This window comes from Tupaia chinensis, unplaced genomic scaffold, assembly GCF_000334495.1.
Source record: "Tupaia chinensis unplaced genomic scaffold, TupChi_1.0 Scaffold000226_1, whole genome shotgun sequence".
NCBI lineage: Eukaryota > Metazoa > Chordata > Mammalia > Scandentia > Tupaiidae > Tupaia > Tupaia belangeri.
Genome location: NW_006159701.1, coordinates 796,175 through 820,488, shown reverse-complemented (window position 1 = coordinate 820,488; position 24,314 = coordinate 796,175). Strand labels below are relative to the sequence as shown.

Sequence of the window (24,314 nt, the reverse complement as noted above, 5' to 3'; positions counted from 1 at the left end):
CATGGCCACACCCCAGTGTTCTTTAGATCTAGTGGTTAGTAGATGTTAAAGAACTGTGTTAGTTCAGTAAAACATAGCTTTTCTGAATCTTTATTTTTTCTTTTTTTTTTTTTTTCACTATAGGGTGCGTGTGCTCGCCAGACAGACAGACAGAAACACAGAGACAGAAAGCGAGAAATCACCCCCCAGGGGGGATGGTCATGCCGCAATCCCTTCTCCTCCATTCTCCTCTTGGGATCTTGGGCACGCACGCACACGCGCCCGGCGTGAGTTTTAAGCCACCGGGTCTGGGACGCAAACCACAGTCAACTACGTGGGAGTCCAACGACATAGCCATTACGCTAACTGCTGGTTCCCAAACATAGCTTTTCTGAATCTTTTTTCTGTCTGCTTTTTTAAAAGAAAAAAAAGCTGAAGGATAACTTTAAAAAGGAAAACCAACCCTAATAAACTTAAAAAAGAAAGAAAGAAAGAAAGAAAGAAAGCTAACCCTAATAAACTGTTTAAAAAAAAAAAAAAAAAAAAAAAGAACCCGAATAAAAATTATAAAAAAAAAAAAAAAAAAAAAAAGCCTGCCCTGTGACCTGATGGTTAAGAGAGCCAGATCCCACATGGTTAATTGCACAGTTCAAGTCCCAGACCCAGCAGAACATCCCAGGTGCACGTATGTGCATGCCCCAAATCCCAACAAGATGAAGAAATGGAGGAGATGGGACTGTGGCAGGACGCTGCCCCATCGGGGGGTACCTCCTCCCTCTCCCTGTCTGTCTGCCTCTCTGTTCCTCTTCTGTGAATGCATGTACCCTCTAATGGAACTAATAAGCAAAAAAGCAAGCAAACAATAAACACCAAATTTTCTCATAGAACTGGATTCGCCTTTTTACCCTTCACACCCTAATCTCTCAGATGTCCCAACATTTCAAAGCTATGGAGGCTGCACCACAGGGCCAGGTGGAACCTCTAGCTTAGGTAGGCCCTCACGCCAGGAATCGAACCCAGACCTGTTTCATCCAACACACAGAATAAAGTCAAATGAAAACATTGCCTTGCTGCCGGGTTTTTTTTGTTTTGTTTTTAGAGAGAGATTTTTACTGTAGGGTACATCCACTCACTGGAGAGACAGAGACAGACAGAAAGCAAGAAATCGCACTTCCAGTGAGGATAACCATGCCACAGTCACTTTCCCTCCCTTCTCTTCTCAGGGTCTTGGGCGCACACGTACACGTATCCGGTGTGAATTTTAAGCTGCCGGGTCCGGGACTCTCACGGTCAACTATGTGGGAGTCCAGTGATGTAACGATTATGCTGCCTGCTGGTCCCACTGGTGGGTTCCTTAAGTAACGGCCTCTCCCTCTCTCCTAGTGTTTTTCCTCTCGGGCCAGCATTTTAATGAGGAAACTCAAGTTGAAACTGTCTGGAACCCGTGGCCCTAATTTAGTGAGGTCCCCCCTCGCTCTTGCTGCATTGCCTTGCAATCAAAAATCCAATTAGCTGTGCTTAGTCAAGTGTTCCTCTCTGCTCCTTAACTCTCCCGCACTAAGGGTCTCCACACAGGCTTGGGTAATTGATGCTGACTTGAATGGGGCCGCAGGTTTTCCTTCTCCGTGGCTCTGGTTGCTCTTGGACGGAGCAAGTTTCATAGGCAAGCTAGGGTGGGAACCTGACTCTGTCACTGTCCACCTCTGACATCTGTCAGGGGAAGGCCCTTCACTGAGACTAAAGGGAAAACAGAGGGTGGAACGGGTCCCCAGGTTGAGCTCTCTCTCTCTCTGTACAACCATATGCCAAAGTGCTCGGTTTACTACAATTCCTCCGCAGTTTTTGGATCAGAAGCTACAGATATGAATGTTTTCAGATTTTAAAGTACAAAACACTTTTAGCAATAATTTTAGAAATTATAAAATAGATGGGCCTGCATGTATTTCATGGTGAACAAATTCTCTTCATAAGCCAAGTGATGTATAGGGATCAAACGTTTTTTTTTAAAAAAAGAAGAAGAAGAAGAAAGAAGAAAGAAGAAGAAGAAGAAAAATTAAATTAAATTAAATTAAAAAATAGATTGGTAACTTTGTTCATCAAAACTGAAGAAAAAGTAATCCTAAAATGTTTTCTTTCGTGCTGCTTGTGCTGTTAGTATTTCTGTGGTTTATGTATAGTTATCAAATATTTTTTAAAGAATTATTTAATTTTATTTATTTGTCTTTTAATTTGCTATAGGGTACACGTGCTCACCAGAGAGAAACAAAGAGAAAAAGAGAGGGAAAATGAGAAAGCAAACTGCCAGGTTTGGGACTTGAACCATAGTTGGTCATATAAGAGTCTAGTGCCTTAATCACCACACCACCCGCTGGCCCCTCAAATTTTTAAAATATTTACCTATGGCATGCCTCTGTCCACTTTTATTTATATAGAGGCTGCTCAGAAACCTTTCTCTTTTTAAAAAAGGACTGTGTAAGGTAATAATTTGTTGAACTAATATATCCTTTTTCATACTGGTTTAGACCGGTTTGAACAGGTACTGGCTGGTTTAAACAGGTTCTGGCCGGTTCATTCCTGTTCAGACCAGTTCAAACTGGTTTGGACCAGTTCTAGCACTAATGCAAGCAATAACACTAGGGCAAAAGCTAACGCAAATGTGAGTGCTAACACAAACGCAAACGCTGACGCTGACGCTAACGTTAACACTAACGTTAAGGCAAACGCTGACACAAACGCTAACGCTAACACTAACGTTAAGGCAAACGCTGACGCAGATGCTAACGCAGACGCTGACGCAGACGCAGACACTAATGCTAACGTTAATGCAAGCACTAATATAAACGTTAGTGCTAATGCTAATGCAAAAATACAGCACTAAGGCAAACGCAAAAGTAAACACTAACGCAAATGCTGATGCAAATGCAAGAGCTAAGGCAAATGCAAATACAGGAGTTAACGTAAATGCAAACTCGAGTGCTTACGCAAACGTCAAGTGAAGGATGACGCCAACACAAACCCTGACGCTAAAACTAATCTTTTTTTCTTGTCATTTTCTCTTTTTTTAAATTTTATTATCATAATGGCTGGTTCAAGTTGGTTCAGACTGGTTTAATCTGGTTCTGGCCTGTTCATACCAGTTCAAACTCTTTAGCCGGCTCTGTCCAGTTAAAACTCGCTCAAACCAGTTCTGACCGGTTCAAACTCGTTTAGACCAGTTCAAATAGGTTCTAGCTGGTTTAGACCAGTTCAAACCAGTTCTGGCCGGTATAAACTCGCTCAAACCAGTTCTGGCTGATTTAAATGGGTTTAGACCAGTTCAAACAGGTTCTGGCTGGTTCTCACAGGATCAAGCTGGTTCAGGCTGGTTCTGACCAGTTTAAACATGCTCAAACCAGTTCTCGCCAGTTCAAACTGGTTCAGGCTGGTTCTAGCCAGTTCAGACCGATTCAAACTTGTTCAAGCTGGTTCTGGCCAGTTCAAACCAGTTCACACTGGCTCCAACCAATTCTGGCTGGTTCAAGTCATTTTGGACCTGTTCAATCCAGTTCTGGCCTATTCAGACCAGTTCAAACTGGTGCAAGCCAGTTCTGGCCAGTTTAAACCACTCAAACCAGTTCTGGCCAGTTCAAACTGGCTTAGACTGGTTCAAACAGGATCTGGCCGGTTCAAACAGGTTCTGACTGGTTCAAACTGGTTCTGACCAGCCAGAACCAACCTGAACCAGTATGATCCGGTGGTAACCATCCAGAACCTGTTTAAACCTGTCAAAACCAGTTTGGACCAGCCAGAACTGGCTAGAACTGGCCGGAACCAGTTTGAACTAGTCTGAACTGGCTAGAACCTGTTCAAACCGATCTAATCCCATTTAAACCAGCCAGAACTGGTTTGAGCAAGTTTATACCAGCCATAACCCATTTAAACTCGTCTGAACCAGCCAGAACCTGTTTGAACTGGTCAGAACCAGTTAGAATTAGTGTAAACCAGCTAGAACCTGTTTGAACTAGTCAAAACTAGTTTGAACCAGTCAGAACTGGTTTGAGTGAGTTTAAACTGGCCAGAAAGAGCTTGAGCTGGTCTGAACCGGCCATAACTGGTTTGAACCGGTCTAAACCAGTTTGAGTCAGTCTGAATCAGCTAGGACCTGTTTAAACTGGTCTAAATCAGTTTAAGCTGATCTGAACCAGCCAGAACCTGTTTGAACAAGCCTGAAACAATTTGAGCTCAGCTGAGCTGGCCAGAACGTGTTCAAACTGGTCTAAATCAGCCAGAAGCTGATTGAACTGGTCTGAACCAATTTGAACTGGCCAGAACTGGTCTAAACTGGCCAGAACTAGCTAGAACTGGTCTGAACCAGTTTCAACCTGTCTGAACCGGCTAGAACCTGTTCAAACCCATTTGGACAAGCCAGAATTGGCTTGAGCGAGTTTATACTGACCAGAACCAGTTTGAACTGGCCTAAATCAGCTAGAACCTGTTTGAACTGGTCTAAACCAGTTTGAACCGGTCAGAACTGGTTTGGGCAAGTTTAAACCAGCCAGAACTGGCTTGAAAGAGTTTGAATTAGTCTGAACAGGCCAGAACTGGATTGAACCGGTCTGAACTGACTTGAACCAGCCAGAACCGGTTTGAACCAGTGTGAACTGGTTTGAACTGACTAGAACCGGCTGGAACCAATTTGAGCTGTTCTAAACCAGCCAGAACTGGCTAGAACCAGCCTGAACCAGGTTTAACTGGTCTAAGCTGGCCAGAACCTGTTTGAACTGGTCTAAACCAGTTTGAACCAGCCAGAACTGGTTTGAATTGCTCTGAACCAGCCTGAAGCAGTTTTAACTGGTCTAAACAAGCTAGAACCAAGCCAGTTCAAACCTGAACCAGAATAAACTGGACTGAACCAGATTGAACCAGCCCAAACCAGTCAAAACTGGCCTGAAGCATCCTGAACCATCGTGAACCAGTCAAAAGCAGTCTGAACCTATCTGGATCAATCACAAATGGCTGGTTCAAATCAGTTCTGGCCAGCCCATAATGGTTTTAGCAGTTCAAACCAATTCATACCAGTTCAAACCAGTTCAGGCCACTTCAAACTGGTTTAAGGTAGCAGAAGCCAGTTCAATCTGGTTCTGGTCTGTTCAAACTGAGTCTAGCCGGTTCACACAGGTTCAAACCGGCTTTAACTACCTCAAACTGGTTCAAACCGATTCTGGCTGATCCAGTTCTGGCCAGTTCAAGCCAGTTCTGGGTGTCTCAAACTGGTCCAAAATGAATCTAACTAGCTCTGGCCAGTGCAAACTGGTTTGGGCCGGCTCAAACAGGCTGACACCAGTTCTAACTGGTTCTGGCCAATTCAAACTGGTTTTAAATAGTTCAAACTGGTTCTGACTAGTTCAACCCAGATCTGACCAGTTCAAACCGGTTCTGGCTGGCTCAAACTGGTTTTAACTAGTTCAAACTAGTCCAAACTGGTTCTGGATGGTTAAAACCAGTTCAAACAGGATCAAACCAGTTTAAACTAGTTCAAATCGGTTCTGACTGGCTGTAACCAGATCCGGCCAGTTCTAACTTGTTCTGGCCAGCTCAAACAGGCTCAAACCAGTTATAACTGGTTCTGGCCAGTTAAAACTGGCTATAACTAGTTCAAACTGGTTCTAACCAGTTCAAACCAGTTATGTACTGTTCAAAACACTTCCAACTGGTTCAAACCAGTTCTTGTTGGTTCAAACTGGTTTAAACCATTTCTGGTTGGTTCAAACAGGTTCTGGCCAGTTCAAACCGGTTCTGGCCAGTTCAAACTATTTCTGGCTGGTTCAAATGGGTTCAAACTGGTTCTGCCCTGTATGGACTGGTTCTAGGTGGTTCAAACTGGTTCGAATCAGTTCTAGCTGGTTCAAATAGGTTCTGGTCGGTCCAAACTGGTTCTGGCCAGTTCAAATTCATTTTAACTAGTTTCAAACTGGCTCGATCTAGTTCAAACTGGTTCTGGCCTTTTAGAATTGCTTCTAGACAGTTCAAACTGGTTCTGACCAGTTCAAAATGGTTCAGACAGTAATGGTCGGTAATGACATGTATGTCGTAGGCATGTAATTGACATGTCGCTCCTGACATGTGAATGACATGTGAGTAACATAGGTGTATAGTTGGTGTGTCACTGGTATGTAGTGTGTCATTGTTGCCACACGAACATGCTATTGACATGTGAGACGCATTTATGTCATTGACATGTGCTTGTCATGTCGGTCTTGACATGTGAATAGCATGCTACTGACATGAGAGTGACATATTGTCGTTGGCATGTGAGTCATGGCATGTGAATAACATGCAAATGACATGTGAATAACGAGTGGCATGTATGTTGTAGTCATGTAATTGGTGTGTAGCTTTTGACATATGGGCGACATGCTATTTGCATGTTAACGGCATGCATGTAATCGGAATGTAGTTGGTATCCCACCTTTGACAAGCGAGTAACATGCTACTGACATGTGTTAACATGCAGGTGACTTGAGTGTCCTTGGTGTGCAGGTGCTGTGTCATCCTCAACATGTTAAAAACATGCTACTGTTGTGCCACCAGCATTGGAGAAACATGTGTGTTATTGCATGTGCTTCCTATGTCATTCTTGGCGCATGAGGACATCTGTGTCCTTGGCATGTGCTTTGCATGATTCTGGCTGGTTCAGACCAATTTATACCGGTTCAGACTCATTTTTGCTGGTTCCTGCCTGTTCCAGCTGGTTTAGACCTGTTTATATTGGTTCTGACCAGTTTATACCAGTTCAGACCAGTTCTGACTTGTTTATATTTGCCACTAGTTCAGACCAGTTTATGTCAGTTCAGGATGGTTCAGACCAGTTTCGACAGGTTCAGATGGGTTCCAACTGGTTTATACCAGTTCAGACAGGTTTCTACTCGTTAAGACTGGTTTATACCAATTCCGACAGGTTTACGCTGTTTGCGACTGTTTCAGACACGTTATAAGATGGGAGGGTGTTCAGCTGTGTTGTGTAAAATCTTTCGGTTTTCCAGGTCTAGATCTCTGAGATTAGAGATTCGTTTAGAGACGCAACATGAAAACTACAAGCACTTGCAACCAAGGGAACCACTGTGTTCCCCTGAACACAGTGCATGGGGCTAGTGCTCGCCTTCCAGTGCTCTATCACTGCCGATGACTCAACCTCTGATTACTCAGGTGCACAGAGGCTGTGCACCAGTCATTGACCCAACACAGCTTCCTAGGACATGGTTACAATTATCATCCCCAACTTACAGAGCAGGAAAATGAGGCAAAAAGAGGAAACAGGACTTTTCCCAAAGTCAAGCAGCTGTTGACATTCAAGCTACGGTTCAAGGTCGGATCTCTTTGGTACCAACCTCTGGGCAGCTTCCCCTGTTTCACTGAGTTGTAGATCCCCCCCAGACCCGCACAGATCTGTACGCATGGACACACATCCAGTCTCCTGTCTTCACCACCCCTCTCTAACCCAGCTCTGAACTTTTCCAAGACAGGAAGTCTGAAGAGCAATAGGCCCCTGTGGTACATCCCTGATCGACACAATGTATCAGCTGGTTTCACTGTTAATTAATGCAGAGAGGAATCATTAAATCAGATCAAATTCATTTAAAAATGTTAAGGGCTATGTGGAAGGCTTGGGGGAGGGAAAGGGAACAGATATGGCGATTTAATTTTTCAAGTAACACTGTTCAAATAAAATACATTTGTTCAAATGAGATTGCTCTGGAACAGCATTTGCATGGATGGCTCTGAGAATAATTCTATTAAGCCGGAGCATATTTTTCATCAGGAGGCAGGAAGAGAGAGTGAGGCAGTGAGAGAGAGAGGGAAGAAGGGAAAACTGAATGGAACCGTATGGAGCTGGAACAATCAAATACTTGAAGCCATTTTTATCTCCTGGTTCTCCACTGAAGTTGGTCACTATTCTACTGCCTGCTGTGGACTTCAGAGGGTCCCATATATCTTAGACACACTTTCGTGCTGGGACTCAGCAAAGCCAGATGCAGACACTATGTACCTGCGGGTGCCAAGTAGGTTAGACATCGTAAAGGATGTTAGAAGCTCTGGGGAGGAATCTGCTTCCAGACACATTGGGTTTATCGGCAGAATTCAGGTCCTGGTGGCTGCAGGACTGATGGCCCTGTGTATAGCTATCATCTGAGCTGCAGGGGAAGTCAGGGCTACTGCAAACATGTGGCTATTTCCCTGGGGCGTGCTTTCCCACTTTTCTCCTCTCTCTCTGTTTCTCTCTGATGAGCACAAGCACCTTGTAGCAATTTTTTTAAACATATTTTAACCAGTTATGTCTTAGTAATAGGGAACCACTTGCTCGAATCATGTTCTGGGGTCAGACAGTCACATGTGATAATAACGGGACCCACATGGGAAAGGTCCTGGGTTTGTGCTCTGGGACCTTCCTAAGGACATACATGCCCATGACTTAGGCTGGTTGAGACTTGGGGTAAGTCACTGCATAAAGGCCCTGTTGGGATGCCTATCTCTTTGTCTCTCTTTCTCTCTCTTACAGAAGAAATAAATAAGAAAACTTATTTAAAGTCCCTTCTTTTCATAGAAGCATTATTCATAATAGCCAAAAGGCAGAAACAACCCATGTGGCTATTGACTGATGAATGGATGAACAATATGCAGGGGATCCATACAATGGAATAGTACGCACCCATAAAAAAGAATGAAGTGTTGGTCCACACTACCCCCTGGATGGACCTAGAAGACATTATGATGAGAGAAGTCAAACACAAAAAGCTACAAGGTGTATGACCTCTGTATGTGGAGTGTCCAATGTGGTCAACCTTTAGAGGCAGAAAGCGTTCAGAGTACCCAAGGATGGGAAGGACGGGTAATGGCGATAGAGTTTCTTTTCAGGGTGAAGAAAATATTCTGAATAAGACTGTAGGGGTCACTGTACAATTCTGTGAATGCAACAAAATCTACTGGACTGTATACTTTTGATGCATGGATTTTATGCTATGTGAAATATCTTGACTAAGCTGTAAACAGAATTTTAATAAATTTTAAAATGTTGAACTAGCGTGCCAGATGCACGTGTGCACATGCCCAAAATCCCAAAAGGAGAATGGAGAAGGGGTTGCCATGTGGCTATTTCCTTGGGGCATGCTTTCCTACTTTTCTCTTCTCTCTCTGTCTCTCTCTCTGATGAGCACAAGCACCCCACAGCAATTTTTTAAAAATAGTTTAACTAACAAATAGGTCATTCTTTTTTCCCTTTCTTCCGAAAGTAACAGAGTTTCTCCAGTTAACGCGATAGTTTTATTTTCAGATCTTTAGTACAAAAGCAAAAGCAAAGGAGAGTGTGTGTGTGTGTGTGTGTGTATGTGTGTGTGTTATATATATATATGACAATTAACCAAATACCACAAAAAGAACCAGACGCAAATAGCAAATAAAAGGAGAGCCAACCCTTTTTATCTGCTCCCAACAAAGTTGTGAGAACTTGGTTGGGATGGAGTATCAATATGATGAAGGACCACTGGCTTTCTACACATTTCCCTTGAGCACAGATATGCCTTACTTCATCCGCTTTAAATCCGTTCATCCACTTGTTTTGTTTTATTTTGTTTCTACAGAGCATCTGCACTCACCAAGAGAGACAGAGAGAGAGAGGAGAGAGATGGAAAATGAGAAATCACCGCCGGGGAGGATGGCCATGATGCAATCCCTTGTCCCCCATTCTCCTTTCGCGATTTGGGCATACACGTATGCCTGATGTAATTTTCACACCACCAGGTTTGGGACTCAAACCACAGAAATAGCCATGTGGGATCCAGCTGCCTTAATCTCCAGGTCACCTGCTGGCCCTTCATTCATACTTTACCATTGTACTTCATGGGTCATTGGAGAAGCTACATCCTTGGAAGATCACCTTGATATATTGACTTACTTTTGTAAACTAGATAAAAACTGGCTTACAAAAAAATAAAAACAAAGACATTCTGTATCTGTTTCTACTTTATTTGAATGATAAAAGACCATTGTAACTTTCTACAAATCTATTTCGTTCTTACCAGGTGACCTGCTACATTTTATTTTTACTATTTCCTTTTCAATCACCTTTAAAGAATTATTCAAATATAGGATATCAGCAAGTGGCATGGTGGTTAAGGCATGGGCACTCCCACATGGCTGACCATGGTTCGGGTCCTGGACCTGGTGGCTTGCTTTCTCACTTTCTCTCTCTCTCTCTCTCTCTCTCTCTCTCTCTCTCTCTCTCTGGTCCAGTTAAAATAGATGGATGAATAAATAAAATTAAATAATTCTTAAAAAAAGAGTGATTAAGGTAAAGAATTCGAAGAACTGAGAGTCAGAGCACGCCACATCACCTCCCTGTGTCTACACCTCCTGTACGTGAAAGGGCAGCCCAGAATTAGCTCAAAGGTAATTATCTCAAAGGGGTTGCTCAGTCTGTGTCTATTAATGTGGAAACGGAACGAGATACACAAATAGAGTTCGAGGGAACTTTAACTTCTTGGAATTTTAATAAAGAGATTTCCTCCAGCAATAAAATAATCTAACAACGAAGACACACATCTCCCCAGAAAGTCATCTTAGTCATTATGGGAGGCACGAAGAAATAAAAGAAGCATCCTGGGTGAAGCTGATTTTGTGTAAAAGCCCTAGAATTATCCATTTATCTCATTACTGTAGCCAGATTAACAATATGGCTAGCTGGCATGCCAAATGATAAATCCTACCTTAGCTGAGAATAAAATATTGTTTAGAAAATTTGGGAACAGCAGGAACTGTTTTTTAGGAATGAAAAAGGGGAAAAAAAACAAAAATAGGTACTGAGGTTCCAGTACCTAAGCTAAGCCTACTGACAGCCACCTAAAACCAACTGCCAGCCAGCCTTCCAAAAGGCAGGTGAGAATATCACACCTTACTTCTTCCTAGGCCTTGAAACTCCACACTCGTGCAATCCCAACTGCTCCAGGCATTAGCTGCCACGTCTCTACAAAGAATGACAATCAAAATCCCATAAACCCATGAAAAGCAGCGTGATCAGGTAACCCAACCTCTTTGTTACAAGGATGGCCAACCATTGGCCAACCACAGAGTAGACACCTGCTTATGAAGACACATACCAACTCCCTGTGACCAAGGAAAATCAGACAGCCTTAAGGAAGGCTGAGGGCCTCCAGCCAAGGCTTAGGCCTGCAGGGACACATTAGCTGCTAACAGGGTCCAGAGAGAACTCCTTTCTGGTTACCAAGTACCCCAATCCTTCGATTTGGGCAACCCCAAACTGCCTTAAAACCTAGAGTCACACTCATCTGTTTCAATAACTTAATCACAAGAGATGTTAGTAAGATGACAAGCAATTGTTAAGTGTCTTCTTAATTACATGAAATTTCCTGCATCCACAGCTTTAGCTTATGACAGATAGGAAGCACTAAGGGGCTACACTTACACCTCACTGTATTATCACCCGATCTCACTACTGAAATTACACAATGCCAGTAAGCAAGCGGGACTTACCGATTTTCTGATTGAAAATCTTGTCAAAGGTGATTTCATTTCTCTCCTCAAGATACTTCTGCATTACACTCCGGATACTAAAAGAGAAAAGTGACACAGTTTTAATGAGACAGTCTGCATCTTGAGTAACCAGCCCCAGAATGAAAAAAATATATACGGATGTCTTGACTCAAGACACCTCCACAGCCTGGCGGTTAAGGAAGCTGAAACCCACATGGCCAACCATAGTCCAATCCCAGCCCAGTGACTTGTAATCCATGCTGAGTGCATGTGTGTGTGCACGCCCGAAAGCCTGACAGGATGGAGAAATGGAGAAGGGATTGTGGCATGATCACACCATTGAGGGATTCTCTCTCTCTCTCTCTCTCTCTCTCTCTCTCTCTCTCTCTCGTGCACTCAGTACCCCTTGGCAATTTAAAAAACAAAAACAGACAAAACTCATCGGTTTCATTGGTAATCCTCCCCTGCGACTCAGGGCCGGCCTTTCGGCAGTGACCAGGCTCCAGAAAATAACTCACGGACTTTGAAAACCCATCTCAATACCACCATTTTCCAAATTATGCACAAGTGTGGCACACACACGTAAATGCCACACAACACGCAGACCCCACACACGCTCCTGCTTCCCCAACACACACACACGACACATTCTGCTCATCAATTTACTAATAAGCTTCTTTCTAAAACAAAAGCAGTTCTCTAGATACATGATTAATATGCAAAAGTCTCACAGCCATACACACATACAGCAAGAGAAAATAGCATTGGAAGAAAGATTTCCCTCGTAACAAAAGCATTAAATATATTGAAATGAACCTTCCAAGACATGTGCAAGAATTTAATGGGGACAATTACAAATTGTATTGAGAAATGTTAAAGAAGATCTAAATAAACCAACAGGCACACCACAGTTGTGAACAGAAATGTTTAACAATGTAAAAACTTGAAGTCTGCCCGAGTTTACGTATAAAATCAACTCACTCCTCATCACTATTCCAGTGGAGGTTTTCATGGGACATAGAAACAGATATGCTCTTTCTAAAAGTCATACATAACTGAGGATCAAGAATAGTCAAAACACTTGAAGAAAAAGAATAAAGGTACTGAGGCTTGTTGTGAAGCTAAAATAATTCAGACAGGATAAACAAATTGATCCACAAAATGGACTAAGACACACAAAAACTGAGCCACACACACATTGAACTTTGATATAGAATTGATGCAGCAAGGCAGCAAAATGGAAAAATCCCATAAGAGCTGGAATAAACAGATACCCATATGCAAAAAAAAAAAAAAGGACAAAAACAACAAAACAAAACTTAATGACCTCCCACTGTATCACAAAAATAAGTTAAAATGGATCAGAGGTTTACATTTAAGAGTTAGAGCTGTTGACACATCTAGAAAACCTAGGAGAAAATATTTGTGACTTTGAGCAAAGGTTTCTTTGATGAGACACCAAAGCTACAATCCATTTTTTAAAAAAAACTATTGATAAATTGGATTTAATCAAAATTTTTAAAGTTTTGCCCTTTAAAGAGACCCCAAAGTAAGTGCAAAGAAAATGATAAGCTCAGGAAATATTTGAAAATCGCATATAATAAATAGGTAAAGAATGCTTACAATTTGATAAAAAGAAACCGGTCTCCCTTGAAATGAGAAAAAGATCTAAGCAGCCCTTTTGCCAATGAAGATACGTGAATGGCGAATAAGCACATGAAAAAACGCCCAGCGTGACTGTTCATCAGGGAAACCGTAGGAGCATAACGAGGTGGTCCTTCACACCTCACTAGAACGGCTAAAACAGAAAGCCAGAAAATTAGAAGCGTTTTCAGGATTGTAATTTGAAACATCTCTCATTTCCCCCACCGGACTGTTCTATGATTTCAGTAACCAAGTGACCAATTGAATGTCATTTCTAGATTTGGTGTTCTGCCTCCGTGCTGTACTGGGACAGGATACCATTCATACTATTTTCCATGCCAAGACAGTATTATGTTGAGGACTAGAACTCTTTAATTTTTGAAACCAGGTAGTATTCCTTTTGTTCTTTTTCCAAATTGTCTTGCCTGTCCTGGGTCTCCTGTATTCCCACATAAATCTTGGGATCAGCTTTTATCTATACCTTTCCCCTCTTAGCCTCTCTTCTTTTGGATTTATTTGTTTGGTTGGTTGTTTTTAATGAGAGCGAGAGAGAGAACATGCACATGGAAGGAGAGGAGAGAGAGAGAGAGGCTTTGGTTTTTTTTCAACAGGGTCATGGTGACCATGCCACAAGTATCCTGCACACGTGCCTGCCTGTGTCTGGCCTGTTTATGTTGGGCCAGGTACCAAACCCAGGCCTCCCATGTGGCTTCAGTCACTGCTCAGGAACACCCTCCGACCAACTTGGCATGGCGCTGGTTTCATTTTTATCTGCCTTATAGGTTCTTATTTTATCTCTTCTTTTTTCCTTAATTAAAAAGTCTAGTACAGGGGCTAGCCTTGTGGTCTGGTGGTGAAGGGAGCTAGATCCCACCTGGTCGACTGCACAGTTCAAATCCCAGTCCCAACAGCTTGGAAAACACCTTGGGTACACGTGCATGGATGTCCCAAATCCCAACAGGATGTAGAAGTGGGGGAGAAGGGATCCCACTGGGAGGGGCTTTTTCCCTCTCCCTCTCTTTCCATTTCTCTCTCTGGTGCATACACACATACCTCCTGGCAGTAAAAGAAAAAGTAGAATTTCCTCTTTAACCATCAGAAATCGACTCTATATTCATATATGGTTCCTACTATTCCTAACTGTTATGTTCTACTTTTAATTTTCTTCATTTTTAATGTTCCTATTTGCATTTTTTAAAACTTGTATGTTTTAATTACTAGCTCAAGGAATGTGGCTGGTCCTCTAACATGACATACAAAAAATAATGTGAGATGAATCATAAATCCAAATATAAACCCTAAAACTACAAAACTTCTCAAAGAAAACATAACACAAAAAAATAATCTTTATGACTAAGTAAGGCACAAAAGCATACCAAAAGCAAAAACACAGAGTTCCTAATACCCTTGGGATCTTCTAAGTGATAGGAGTGTCATTTATTCCTAAAGAGGCCTTTTCAACCAACCCCACTGGTGAGCCTTTCCAGAGCTTCATGGGGGACTGGTTGTCAGAGGAACCAACCATTTGATTAGCAGGTTGGAACCTTCAGCCCTACCCCCTGACCTTGGGATGCTGAAATTGATTTCAATCTCTGATGGCTAATACTTTAAGCAATAATCTTGGTGAAATCTCTTGAGGAGTTTAGAGAGCTTTGAGGTTGGTGCATATATCTGTGTGCTGGGTGGGTAGTAAAAGCTCTTGTGTCCTGCCCCTCTCTCCTCCAAGACCCAGCTCGGTATACCTCTTCTATTTCGCTGTCCCTGGATGGCATCTTTCATAATCAAACTAATTATAAGTTATAGCAGGTTCATGAGTTCTATGAGCCTTTCTAGCAAAAGATGAAACCTGAAAGGATGGATGGTCATGAGAACCCTGGATTTATAGTCAGCCAGGCAGAACTGTGGGACTCCAGGAATGAGCATTCGAAGTGGGGCAGTCTCGTGGGACTGAGGACTTCGGGCAATGTTGGAATCAATTTGAATGGTAGGACATCACGCTGGTGTCACAGAATGGAGAACTGCTCATGAAAGATGGCATGACATGTATGTTCATCATCTTTATTATTTTTTAAGAGAGATTTTTTTGCAATAGAGTACAGGCACTCGCCAAAGAGACAGAGACAGAAAGCGAGAAATCACACCCCCGGGATGATGGCCATGATGCAATCCCTTATCTTCCATCCTCCTCTCGGGATTTTGGGCACACACGCACACACACCCTATGTGTTTTAAGCTGCCGGGCCCAGGACTCGAACCGCAGTAGGCCGTGTGGGAGTCCAGCAACGCATTAGCTATGCCATCTGCTGGTCCCTATTTTCTTATTAAACCAAGTCCAGTTTCACAGGGGAGACAAAACTTACCAAATTGCACACTTGAGATAAATGCTATTTCTTTTATGCTCATTACACTTCAATAAAGCTACTTATTGTGTTTTGGTGTGTTCTGTTTTTTAACTCTACCATGGGGCTGCAATCAGCAAATTTCTGGGTGTAGAAAACTACACAGCAACTGACTCAAAAATTTTTTTAAATAATTACTTTATTTAACTTTACTTACTTATTTTTAATTTGACCATAGAGGGACAGAGCAAGAGGTGGGGAGGGGTGAAAAAGCAAGCCTCTAGGTCTGGGACTCAAACCATGGTCGGCCATGTGGCTCTTAACCACCCTTATCCGCCCTTAAGCACCACGCCACCTGCCGGCCCCGACCCAACTTCTTCAACAAAAAATTTCAAGAAGGAATAATGATGGCAGAGGAAACCATAGGTCAACAAAGACTTAGAAGAAATAACAATCAGGCAAAATGTGTGACCCTTATTTGAAACTCAAGTTAGGTTAGGAAAAAAAAAAAAAAAGTCTTTCAAAACACTGGAGAAATGTGAATACAGATTGATTTGATGATTTAAGAAAGTGAGGAATTTATTTTTTTGAGGGGGGAGCATGTGACGTGGTTAAGGTGCTGGACTCCCACATGACCGACTGCAGTTTGAGTTTCGCACCTGACGGCTTGAAAATCATGCCAGGTGTATGCACACGTGTGCCCAAAACCCCAGGAGGAGAGTGGAGGACAAGGGATTGTGGCATGGCCATCCCCTCCCGGGGGAAAGAGGGGGTGCGATTTCTCACTTTCCTTCTCCCTGTCTCTCTCCAGTGAAGGCATGTGCCCTGTGGCAAAAATCTAAAATAAGAAAAAGAAAAAGAAAGTGGTTATTTTCTTCACAGTGGCAATGTCTTATGCTCACACTGATATATTTTCAAAGAGTTGTGATGGTTTTAGGAATACATACAGAATATTTGCCGAGAATGATATGTCTAGGTATGCTTCAGAACAATGAAAGAGAGCCGGGAGGTGCTATTCCTGAAACAAGACTGGCTGTAAACCAATAACCAGAAAGCTGAGTCATGGCTGCATCCATGTCACATACTACTATTCTCTCCAGTACATGTTGGAAACTTTGACTACAGAAAATTTTAAAGAATCAAATTCTGGGGACTAGCAGATGGTGTAATGGTTACGTTGTTGGACTCCCACGTAGTCGACCATGGATCCAGTCCCAGACATGGCAGCTTAAAATTCACACCAGGTGCATGTGTGTGTGTGTGCCCAAAATCCCAAGAGGAGAATGGAGGAGAAGGGATTGCAGTGTGGCTGTCCCCCCTGGGGGTGATTTTTCACTTTCTGTATCTCACTCTCTCTAGGGAGAATACATACCCTATGGCAAAAATCCCTCCTTAAAAAAAAAAAAAAAAAAAAAAAAAAATTCAAAATCTGTCATGCAGACTCCAGGATCATTACCTTTGAATCCCTCCCCACCAAAAACCAGGGCCTACAGTAGGTGCTGTGGTGGTTAAGGCACTAGACTCCCACATAGCCAACCACTGTTTGAGTCCCAGACCGGGCAGCCTGAACATCATGTTAGGCACATGTACATGTGTGCCCCAAATCCCAGAAGAGCAGAAAAAGGGACTGCAGCGTGGCCATCCCTGGGGGGTGATTTCTCATTTTCCCTCTCACTGTCTCTCTCTCTCTCTCTCTGACTTTCTGGTGAGCACACACACCCTATGGCAAAAAACTAAAAAACAATTTTTTAATTAAAATAAGGCACTTGTAATTATACACACACACACACACACACACACACACACAGATAGATTAAGATAGAGTAGAAGACTCTTCCATTTTTTTTTTTTTAATATAACAGGCTAGAAATATACCAAGCTTACCTGTCAGGGCCTGTGGGGCCCTGCTACACAAATGCATGGTAAATGTACCAAATAGTGTGTCATGACTTTGTATGTTTTTCTATCACTAAAGTAGCTGAAAGACCAGCCACCAGACATCTGCTCCCTGTTGACCCAGAAATAGACGGGCTAGATTGTATTTCAACATCCTAGTAAACAAACGACAATTTTTTTTTTTTATTTTTATAGAGGTTTTTGCCTAGGGTATGTGTGCTCACCAGAAAGAGAGGAAGATTGAGAGAATGAGAGGAAAAGTGAGAACCCCCCCCCCAGGGAGGTTGGCCACGGTGCAATCCCTTCCCCTCTATTCTCCTCCTGGGATCTTAGGCACGCACACACACGCACCCGGCACAAATTTTAAGCCACAGGTCTGGGACTCAAACCATGGTTGACCGTGTGGGAGTAGAGCAATGTAAACACTAAGTCATCCGCTGGCCCCAAACTACAATGCTGATGCCAGAGCCTCTAAAAAAAGGTTTAATTCTGTTTCATTCTAGTGTGCAAAATTAAAAAAAAAAATTTTTTTTAAACATTTAAACAAATATTTTACATCATATTTACTATATCTCCTAAAAGACTATACAGCACACAAGCTAACTGTGCAGGCCACGAAAGAGGATAAGAGTGTTTTATAAACTGTAAGTAACCCACAAATTAGGGCTGTTAGCATTACTGACCATCAAGAAACAGAAAAGGCAGATTTATTTGAAGATAAGATGACTAAGCAACCATACCAAGACTCAATCCCCCCAAAATGAAACCGCTTTCTCTCATATATATAACTTCTACAATTTTTTTCCTAAATTCTCCACAAGCTATCCCTGAAACACTCAACAGAGCGACATGATCCAAAGCCACAATGAAAATGTTGCCAGTAGACTGAAAACCGCACACCACGCCAGAGAGAGCCTGAGGCAGTCTGTCAAAGCGTCTTAGGCAGTTTAATGTCAGCTCTTCCCAAGAGCCCTCAGTTCACCAGATCTTCCACGGAAAAGTCTTGTATACCATTTGCATAACATTAAGCAATTCTGCACAGAACAATTGACATGCAGAAGATCTGAATCCAATTAGGCCCAGTGTAAATTTAAGTTCCTTCGTGAATTTTTCTACAATATTTTGACAAGCCACATTCAGGTGTGCTGGGTTTTTTAACCGTTTAATTTTTCTTTTTTATGACAGAGCATGTGCACACATATGTGAGAGTGAGAGACAGAGAGACATGAGCATCCTCCACAGGGTCTCCTCACGCCACGATCCTCTCTCAGTCCTCGAACCCATCAGATCTTGGGCACTCACACATGCGCCTACCATGTTTCAATCTAGCTGCACTTGCCATGTGAGATCCAGCTTCTCTATTCTGTTTTTAGCTTTTGTTATAGAGCACGTGCCCTCACTGGGGAGGTGGAGGAGAGACAGAAGGAAAGTGAGAAATCACCCCCCAGGGACGTGGCCATGCAGCAATCCCTTTTCCATTCTCCTGGGATTTTGGACATGCACACACACACGCATCCAGTGTGATTTTCAAGCTGCCGGATCTAGGACTCGAACCACACAGTCAGCTATGTGGGCTCCAGCCACCTTAACCTCCACACCACCTGCTGGCCCAGGATCCAGCTTCTCTTGAGCAGCGCATTACCACTGTGTCACCGAGTCAGCTCTGCGTTCAGTTTGAACGCCTTTTTCTTTGCGATCTATAACTAGATTCTAACTGACACTAAACAAACTTGAATTTCACTGGCCCCCAAAAAGCCATCACATATAAATCAACCCTTGAGAGCAGCAGCGAAACGCAGTACCCTGAGAGGTTGACCCACACAGGAAGGTTCTGGGTTCACATCTGGAGGCCTCCCTCAGTAACACAGGGCATGCACATACCCCTGATCCAGGGCTGGGGTGGACCGCAGCATCAAGACCCTGTTTGGGGTCCTCCCTCTCTCACTCACAGAAGAAATTTTTTTAGATTTATTTATTTAGGTTTTTTTAGAGGTTTTTGCTAGAGGGCATGTGCGCTCACCAGAAAGACAGAGACAGAGACAGAAAGCGAGAAATCAGCCTTTGGGGGCTGGCCACACAACAATCCCTTCTCCTCCATTCTCCTCTTGGGGTCTTGGGCACACACGCACATGCGCCCGGCGTGAGTTTAAGCCACCAGGTTTGGGACTCAAACCATGGTCGACTATATGGGAGTCCAGGGACATAGCCATTACGCCAACTGCTTGTCCCAAAGAAATTTATTTTTAAAAAAGAAAAGGGGGGAAAAAAGCCACTCCTAAATAGATACCAGGTGAGGATAGTTTACCTAATGAGAGATAGTAAAACTTCCCGATCTAAACCATCTCTTTAAACTGGTTCCAATAATCATTCAGAATCCGTTCACCTTTTTATCGAAGTTCTCTTAAACTGGCACAGATGCATCCGCACTTTCATTCCCCAGCTGTGTGGCTGGCCATGTGGGGTAAACACCAGAGGAGCAAGCAACTAGAGGCAAGGAAACTACACGTGGGGTTGCAGCCTCCGCCGCGTTTCCAGGGGCAGTTTTTCTCAACTGTAAATGTGACCACGCTCAACTATCTCACTCGAAAGGGCCTTTGGTTCTGCCCAGCATCCAAACTCCTTGGCACATTCTAGGGAGCGTTTCCAAAGGGCCCCGGCAGCAGTCCTGCAGCTGTCTTTCTCACTCAGCAGCCAGGCTGGACTTTTTTCACTTTCCGTGAAAGAAATGGGCTCTGTCACAGCTCATCCATTCTGTAAGTGCCATTGCCTCTAATGCGGAAGGAAGGAAGGGAGTGAGGGAAGAAGGGAGCAGAGGGGAAAGGAGGAAGGAAGGACGGAAGGAAGGAAGGAAGGAAGGAAGGAAGGAAGGAAGGAAGGAAGGAAGGAAGGAAGGAAAACCAGCAGATGGCAGAGCAATTACATTGCTGGACTCCCAAGGAGCAGACTGCGTTCAAGTCGGCAGCTTGAAATTCACATGGGGCGTGTTCGTGGGCGTGCATGCGTTCCTAAAATCCTGAAAGGGGAAGGGACTGCAGTGTGGCCATGCTCTCTGCAGTGCGATTTCTCCCCTTCTGTCTCTCTGTCCCTCTCTGTCTTTCTGGTGAGCACACATGCCCTATAGCAAACGTTTCTCAATAAAGAGAGAGAGAGAAGAAAGAGAGAGAGGAAAGAAAGAAAGAAAGGAAGTCCTCCTACTTTTCCTCCAAGAGCCAGTTCAGGGGTCACCAACACACTGAAGCCTCCCCCGACTCCATCTGAGGTGCCTGACTCCACTGGAGGTGCCCCATTTTATCTAAGGTGAGCCCTCCATGGCACACTGTCTGTCACCAGCATGCCATTTCCCACAATGCACTGGGATTACTGAGGTCTCTGTGTCGCCTGTTATACTTGTGAATTCGTCAGTGACGTCAGCAGCAATCCCAGTACTGAATCCCCCACCTCCAACACAACCATGTACCAACAGACTCTGCACGTCACCGTGGAAGGTCTACGATGGGGCATCATTTTTCTAAGGAAACTCCATGGAATGATATAACATAAGCATATTGATGCCAGGTGGGATTTGCCAAGAATGGGTTATAGGCCTGGAAGCATTCCAGCCACAAAAATATATTATTAGAAAGATGAGTAAGACTAGTTCGTTCATACTCAATCCGTATCCATCAGATAGCTTTTCTTTTTTTTCAGATTATTATTATTTATTCTCATTATTTTTTTAAACATTCAATCACTATACATCATTCGGTTTGTAAATAGAATTTACCAAACATGAACAACTTCTCAGACCGGTCCAATTGAGAGTACGACATGTTATCACCAACAGGAAATAAACCACCTCTGTGTCCCACAAATGTATTTTGCTTTTTAAGGAAGTCTTCCAGAAAGATTCCCAAAGAATGTTAGACCTTTACACCCACTCTCCTACTCCTGTCCCCAGGAGATTTTAGTTTTATATTTGCATATTTCATTATCCATGAATAAATCATTAGTTGTCCTCAGTTGATATCTTTCTCACATAAACTATTCCAGCACTGTTTAGAGAAAACTATCTTTCATAGTTTAAAAAAGCTATAGGAGCCAGCAGAGGGTGTAGTGGTTAAGGCACTGGATTCCTATGTAATCAACCATGGTTCAAGTCCCAGATTTGGTGGCTTGAAACTCATACCAGGCACATGTGCATGCATGCCCAAAATCCGGAAAGGGAAATGGCAAAGGGATTGTGGCTCTATCCCATGGGGGGGAGGTGACTTCTCACTTTCTGCTTCTCTGTCTCTGTCTCTCTGGAGAGTGCCCATACCCTATAGCAAAAATCTCTAAAAACAAAAAATAGCTATAATGCCAAACCTACCCAAATGTTGTAACCAACATAATACTTCCTTGCACATTCAAAACTCATATAATTTAAAGAATTGGATCTGTCTCAAAAGGGTCAAAAACTTTGCATGTTAGCTATATGCAATATGGGATATTAAGGGGCCAGCAGGTGGTGTGGTGATTAAAGTGCTGGACTACCACATGGCTGATAGCAGTTTGAGTCCTGGGCCTTGCAGCTTGCTTTCTCACTTTCTCTCTCACTCACTCTCTTTCTGTGGTGAGTACATGTGCTCTGTAGCAAACAAAAAAACTGATGATGATAAAATAAAAATTAAATAATTCTTTTTTAAAAATAGGATAGTAAATCTATTACTCTTTGGGAGGAAAATTTTTAAAAACAGTTTTGTTCCTCTGCCCATTTAGCCACCCACTGATGTGAAAGATTGCACTGACTCCTCTCCCTAGGAGCCAGCACTGTGCTCACAGCAGATTCCTGCATGCGAATATTTATACTGTTTTAATCACGACCACAGTGGGTCCCACCCATCCCCTGCTGCAGAGGAGCCCCTGGCTAGAGGGGTGGCAGGGATGGTCCTTGACATAGTGTGACACCTCTGCTTCCATGGGGCCAGGCAGAGACCACGACCGAGCCCAGATCAAGAGGGCTGAGCTAGAGAATCCAGGAGGTGGCTGGCAAGGAAAAAGAGGGAGAAAGCGATCAAATCAAAGCGATGACTACTCGAGAAGGGCTTAGCGTGCCGGGTGAGGCTGTGCCAAATAGTGGAATGGAAGGGACAGGGAACAATAACAGTTCAATATAAAAGTACACAGAAAAAGAGACCAGACTGCAGACAGCCTCTACTTTTGGACTCAGTTATTTCTGCAACTGTGTGAGAGGAATTTCTAAATGGCCACCCATGAACTCAATGTCCAACTTTCCATGGCTTTTTACAAGCAAACACCTCCTTTCAAATGACCAGCAGATGAAATGAGGCCTGATGAATAGGCTGACACATCTGCTGTTACAGAAGCTGCCAGCCTGCCGGGACACCCAAACACAGTCGGGCCTCCTGGCTCTCTCTTCCCTAGGACACCATCCAGTCCAGAATTCTACTAAAACAGCCCTACAAAGGCAAGTAAATTTTGTAATCCAAAATAAGAGGGGACTTCAAAAAGTTATTAGAAAAATAGATTTAAATAGTTTATTTGGGTACAAAATGCTTTAAAATCCATGTATGTTTTTCATTTTCCATGCATGTTTTGAAACCCTCTTATATACATGGAGGTCTGTCATGGACCCAAACATTGCCAAGCGGCATCTGATGCCTACGTGCGAATATTTATACTGTTTGAATCGCGACCGCAATTTTTACTTATATTTGGAAGAGTAGATCACCATTGATTCACTTCAAAACTCGGTTGTTCACTTTTGCCCATTTTCTCTGCTACATGAACAGAATCAGGTTGTCAGGTTCTTTAAAACTCTCCTTTGAGAGTAGGGGGTGGCGTGCAGCTGTGAGACTCTGGAATCATGTGGGAAGGCCTGAGGTTTGGATCCTGGAGTAGACGCAAGTGTGCCAGGGCACCCATGATCCTAGCTGGGCTGGGAGACTGAGCGGGGGTATCACAGCGTGACAGTCCCTGTCAAGGATCCCCGTCACGCTCGCTCTCTCTTCTCCCACTTTCTCTCTCTCTCTCTCTCTCTCCCTCTGTCATAGGAGGAAGGAAGCAACCAAGGGTGGGAGAGAGGAAAGAAAGGAGGGAAGGAAGTTTAAAACAATTCTCACTTGAATTTTGATTCTCATTTGGATTTCGATCTTGAATTTATAGGTTGGAGAACTGACGTCTTCACGATATTGAGGCTTCCTACCTAGAACTATGCTGTGGGTCTCCATTTATTTGGCCACTCTGTCGCTTCTCTTCAGGGAGGTGTTGTTTCTCCTCTTACTGTCTTGTTGGCAACTACCTAGCAAGGCCTGGCTTAGTGCCACACATCCGGAGACACCTGTTTTGTTTTGTTTTGTTTTTGCCATAGGAGGTATACACTTGCCGAGGAGAGACAGAGAGAAGGTGAGAAATCACCCCTCCCCACCCCTGGGAGGATGGCCATGCCACAATCCCTTCTCCTCCATCCTCCTCTCAAGCCTCCGGGTCCAGGCCTTAAACAGTGGAGTCGACTATGTGGGATCCAGCCACCGTAACTCCCATGCCACCTGCTGGCCCGGGAGACACTTATTTTAAAGTAATTATTTTGAAAGGTTTTGACAAATTAATATTCAAGTACTTTAAAAATAGAAAGCTGTTAAAGTGATTTTAATGAGAGAATCTCAACGTTTCATCAAGCACAGATAGGATGCTTGGGGGGTAGATCTTCTGCAAGAGATGGGTTAATTAATGTTTCCTCTAACTGCAAACAGCAGAGCTACGATTTAAGAGACATCCCTGGTCTGGATGAAGTTCAGTAGTCTTTCGTGTGAGGAAGTGAACGACACAGTCCTCTGAAGCTTTCTCTGTGTGAAGTGCCTTCTTAAACCTTCTTTTCTCATCCACGATGGAAAGTCTTTAGGTCAGGAGGCTGTAATTCCGCCACACTTGCTGATTAGTCGGGACTCTGCAAAT

General features: G+C 43.3%; 1 protein-coding gene across 1 annotated transcript in view; it reads right to left on the bottom strand.

Moving 5' to 3' along the window:
• Nucleotides 1-24,314, bottom strand: part of GRK3 (G protein-coupled receptor kinase 3) — a 172,234-nt gene that overhangs the window by 124,985 nt on the left and 22,935 nt on the right. Inside the window, exon 2 of the mRNA XM_027771575.1 lies at nucleotides 11,503-11,579. Within this exon, the coding sequence (XP_027627376.1) occupies nucleotides 11,503-11,579 (77 nt within the window). The remainder of the gene's footprint in view (nucleotides 1-11,502; nucleotides 11,580-24,314) is intronic.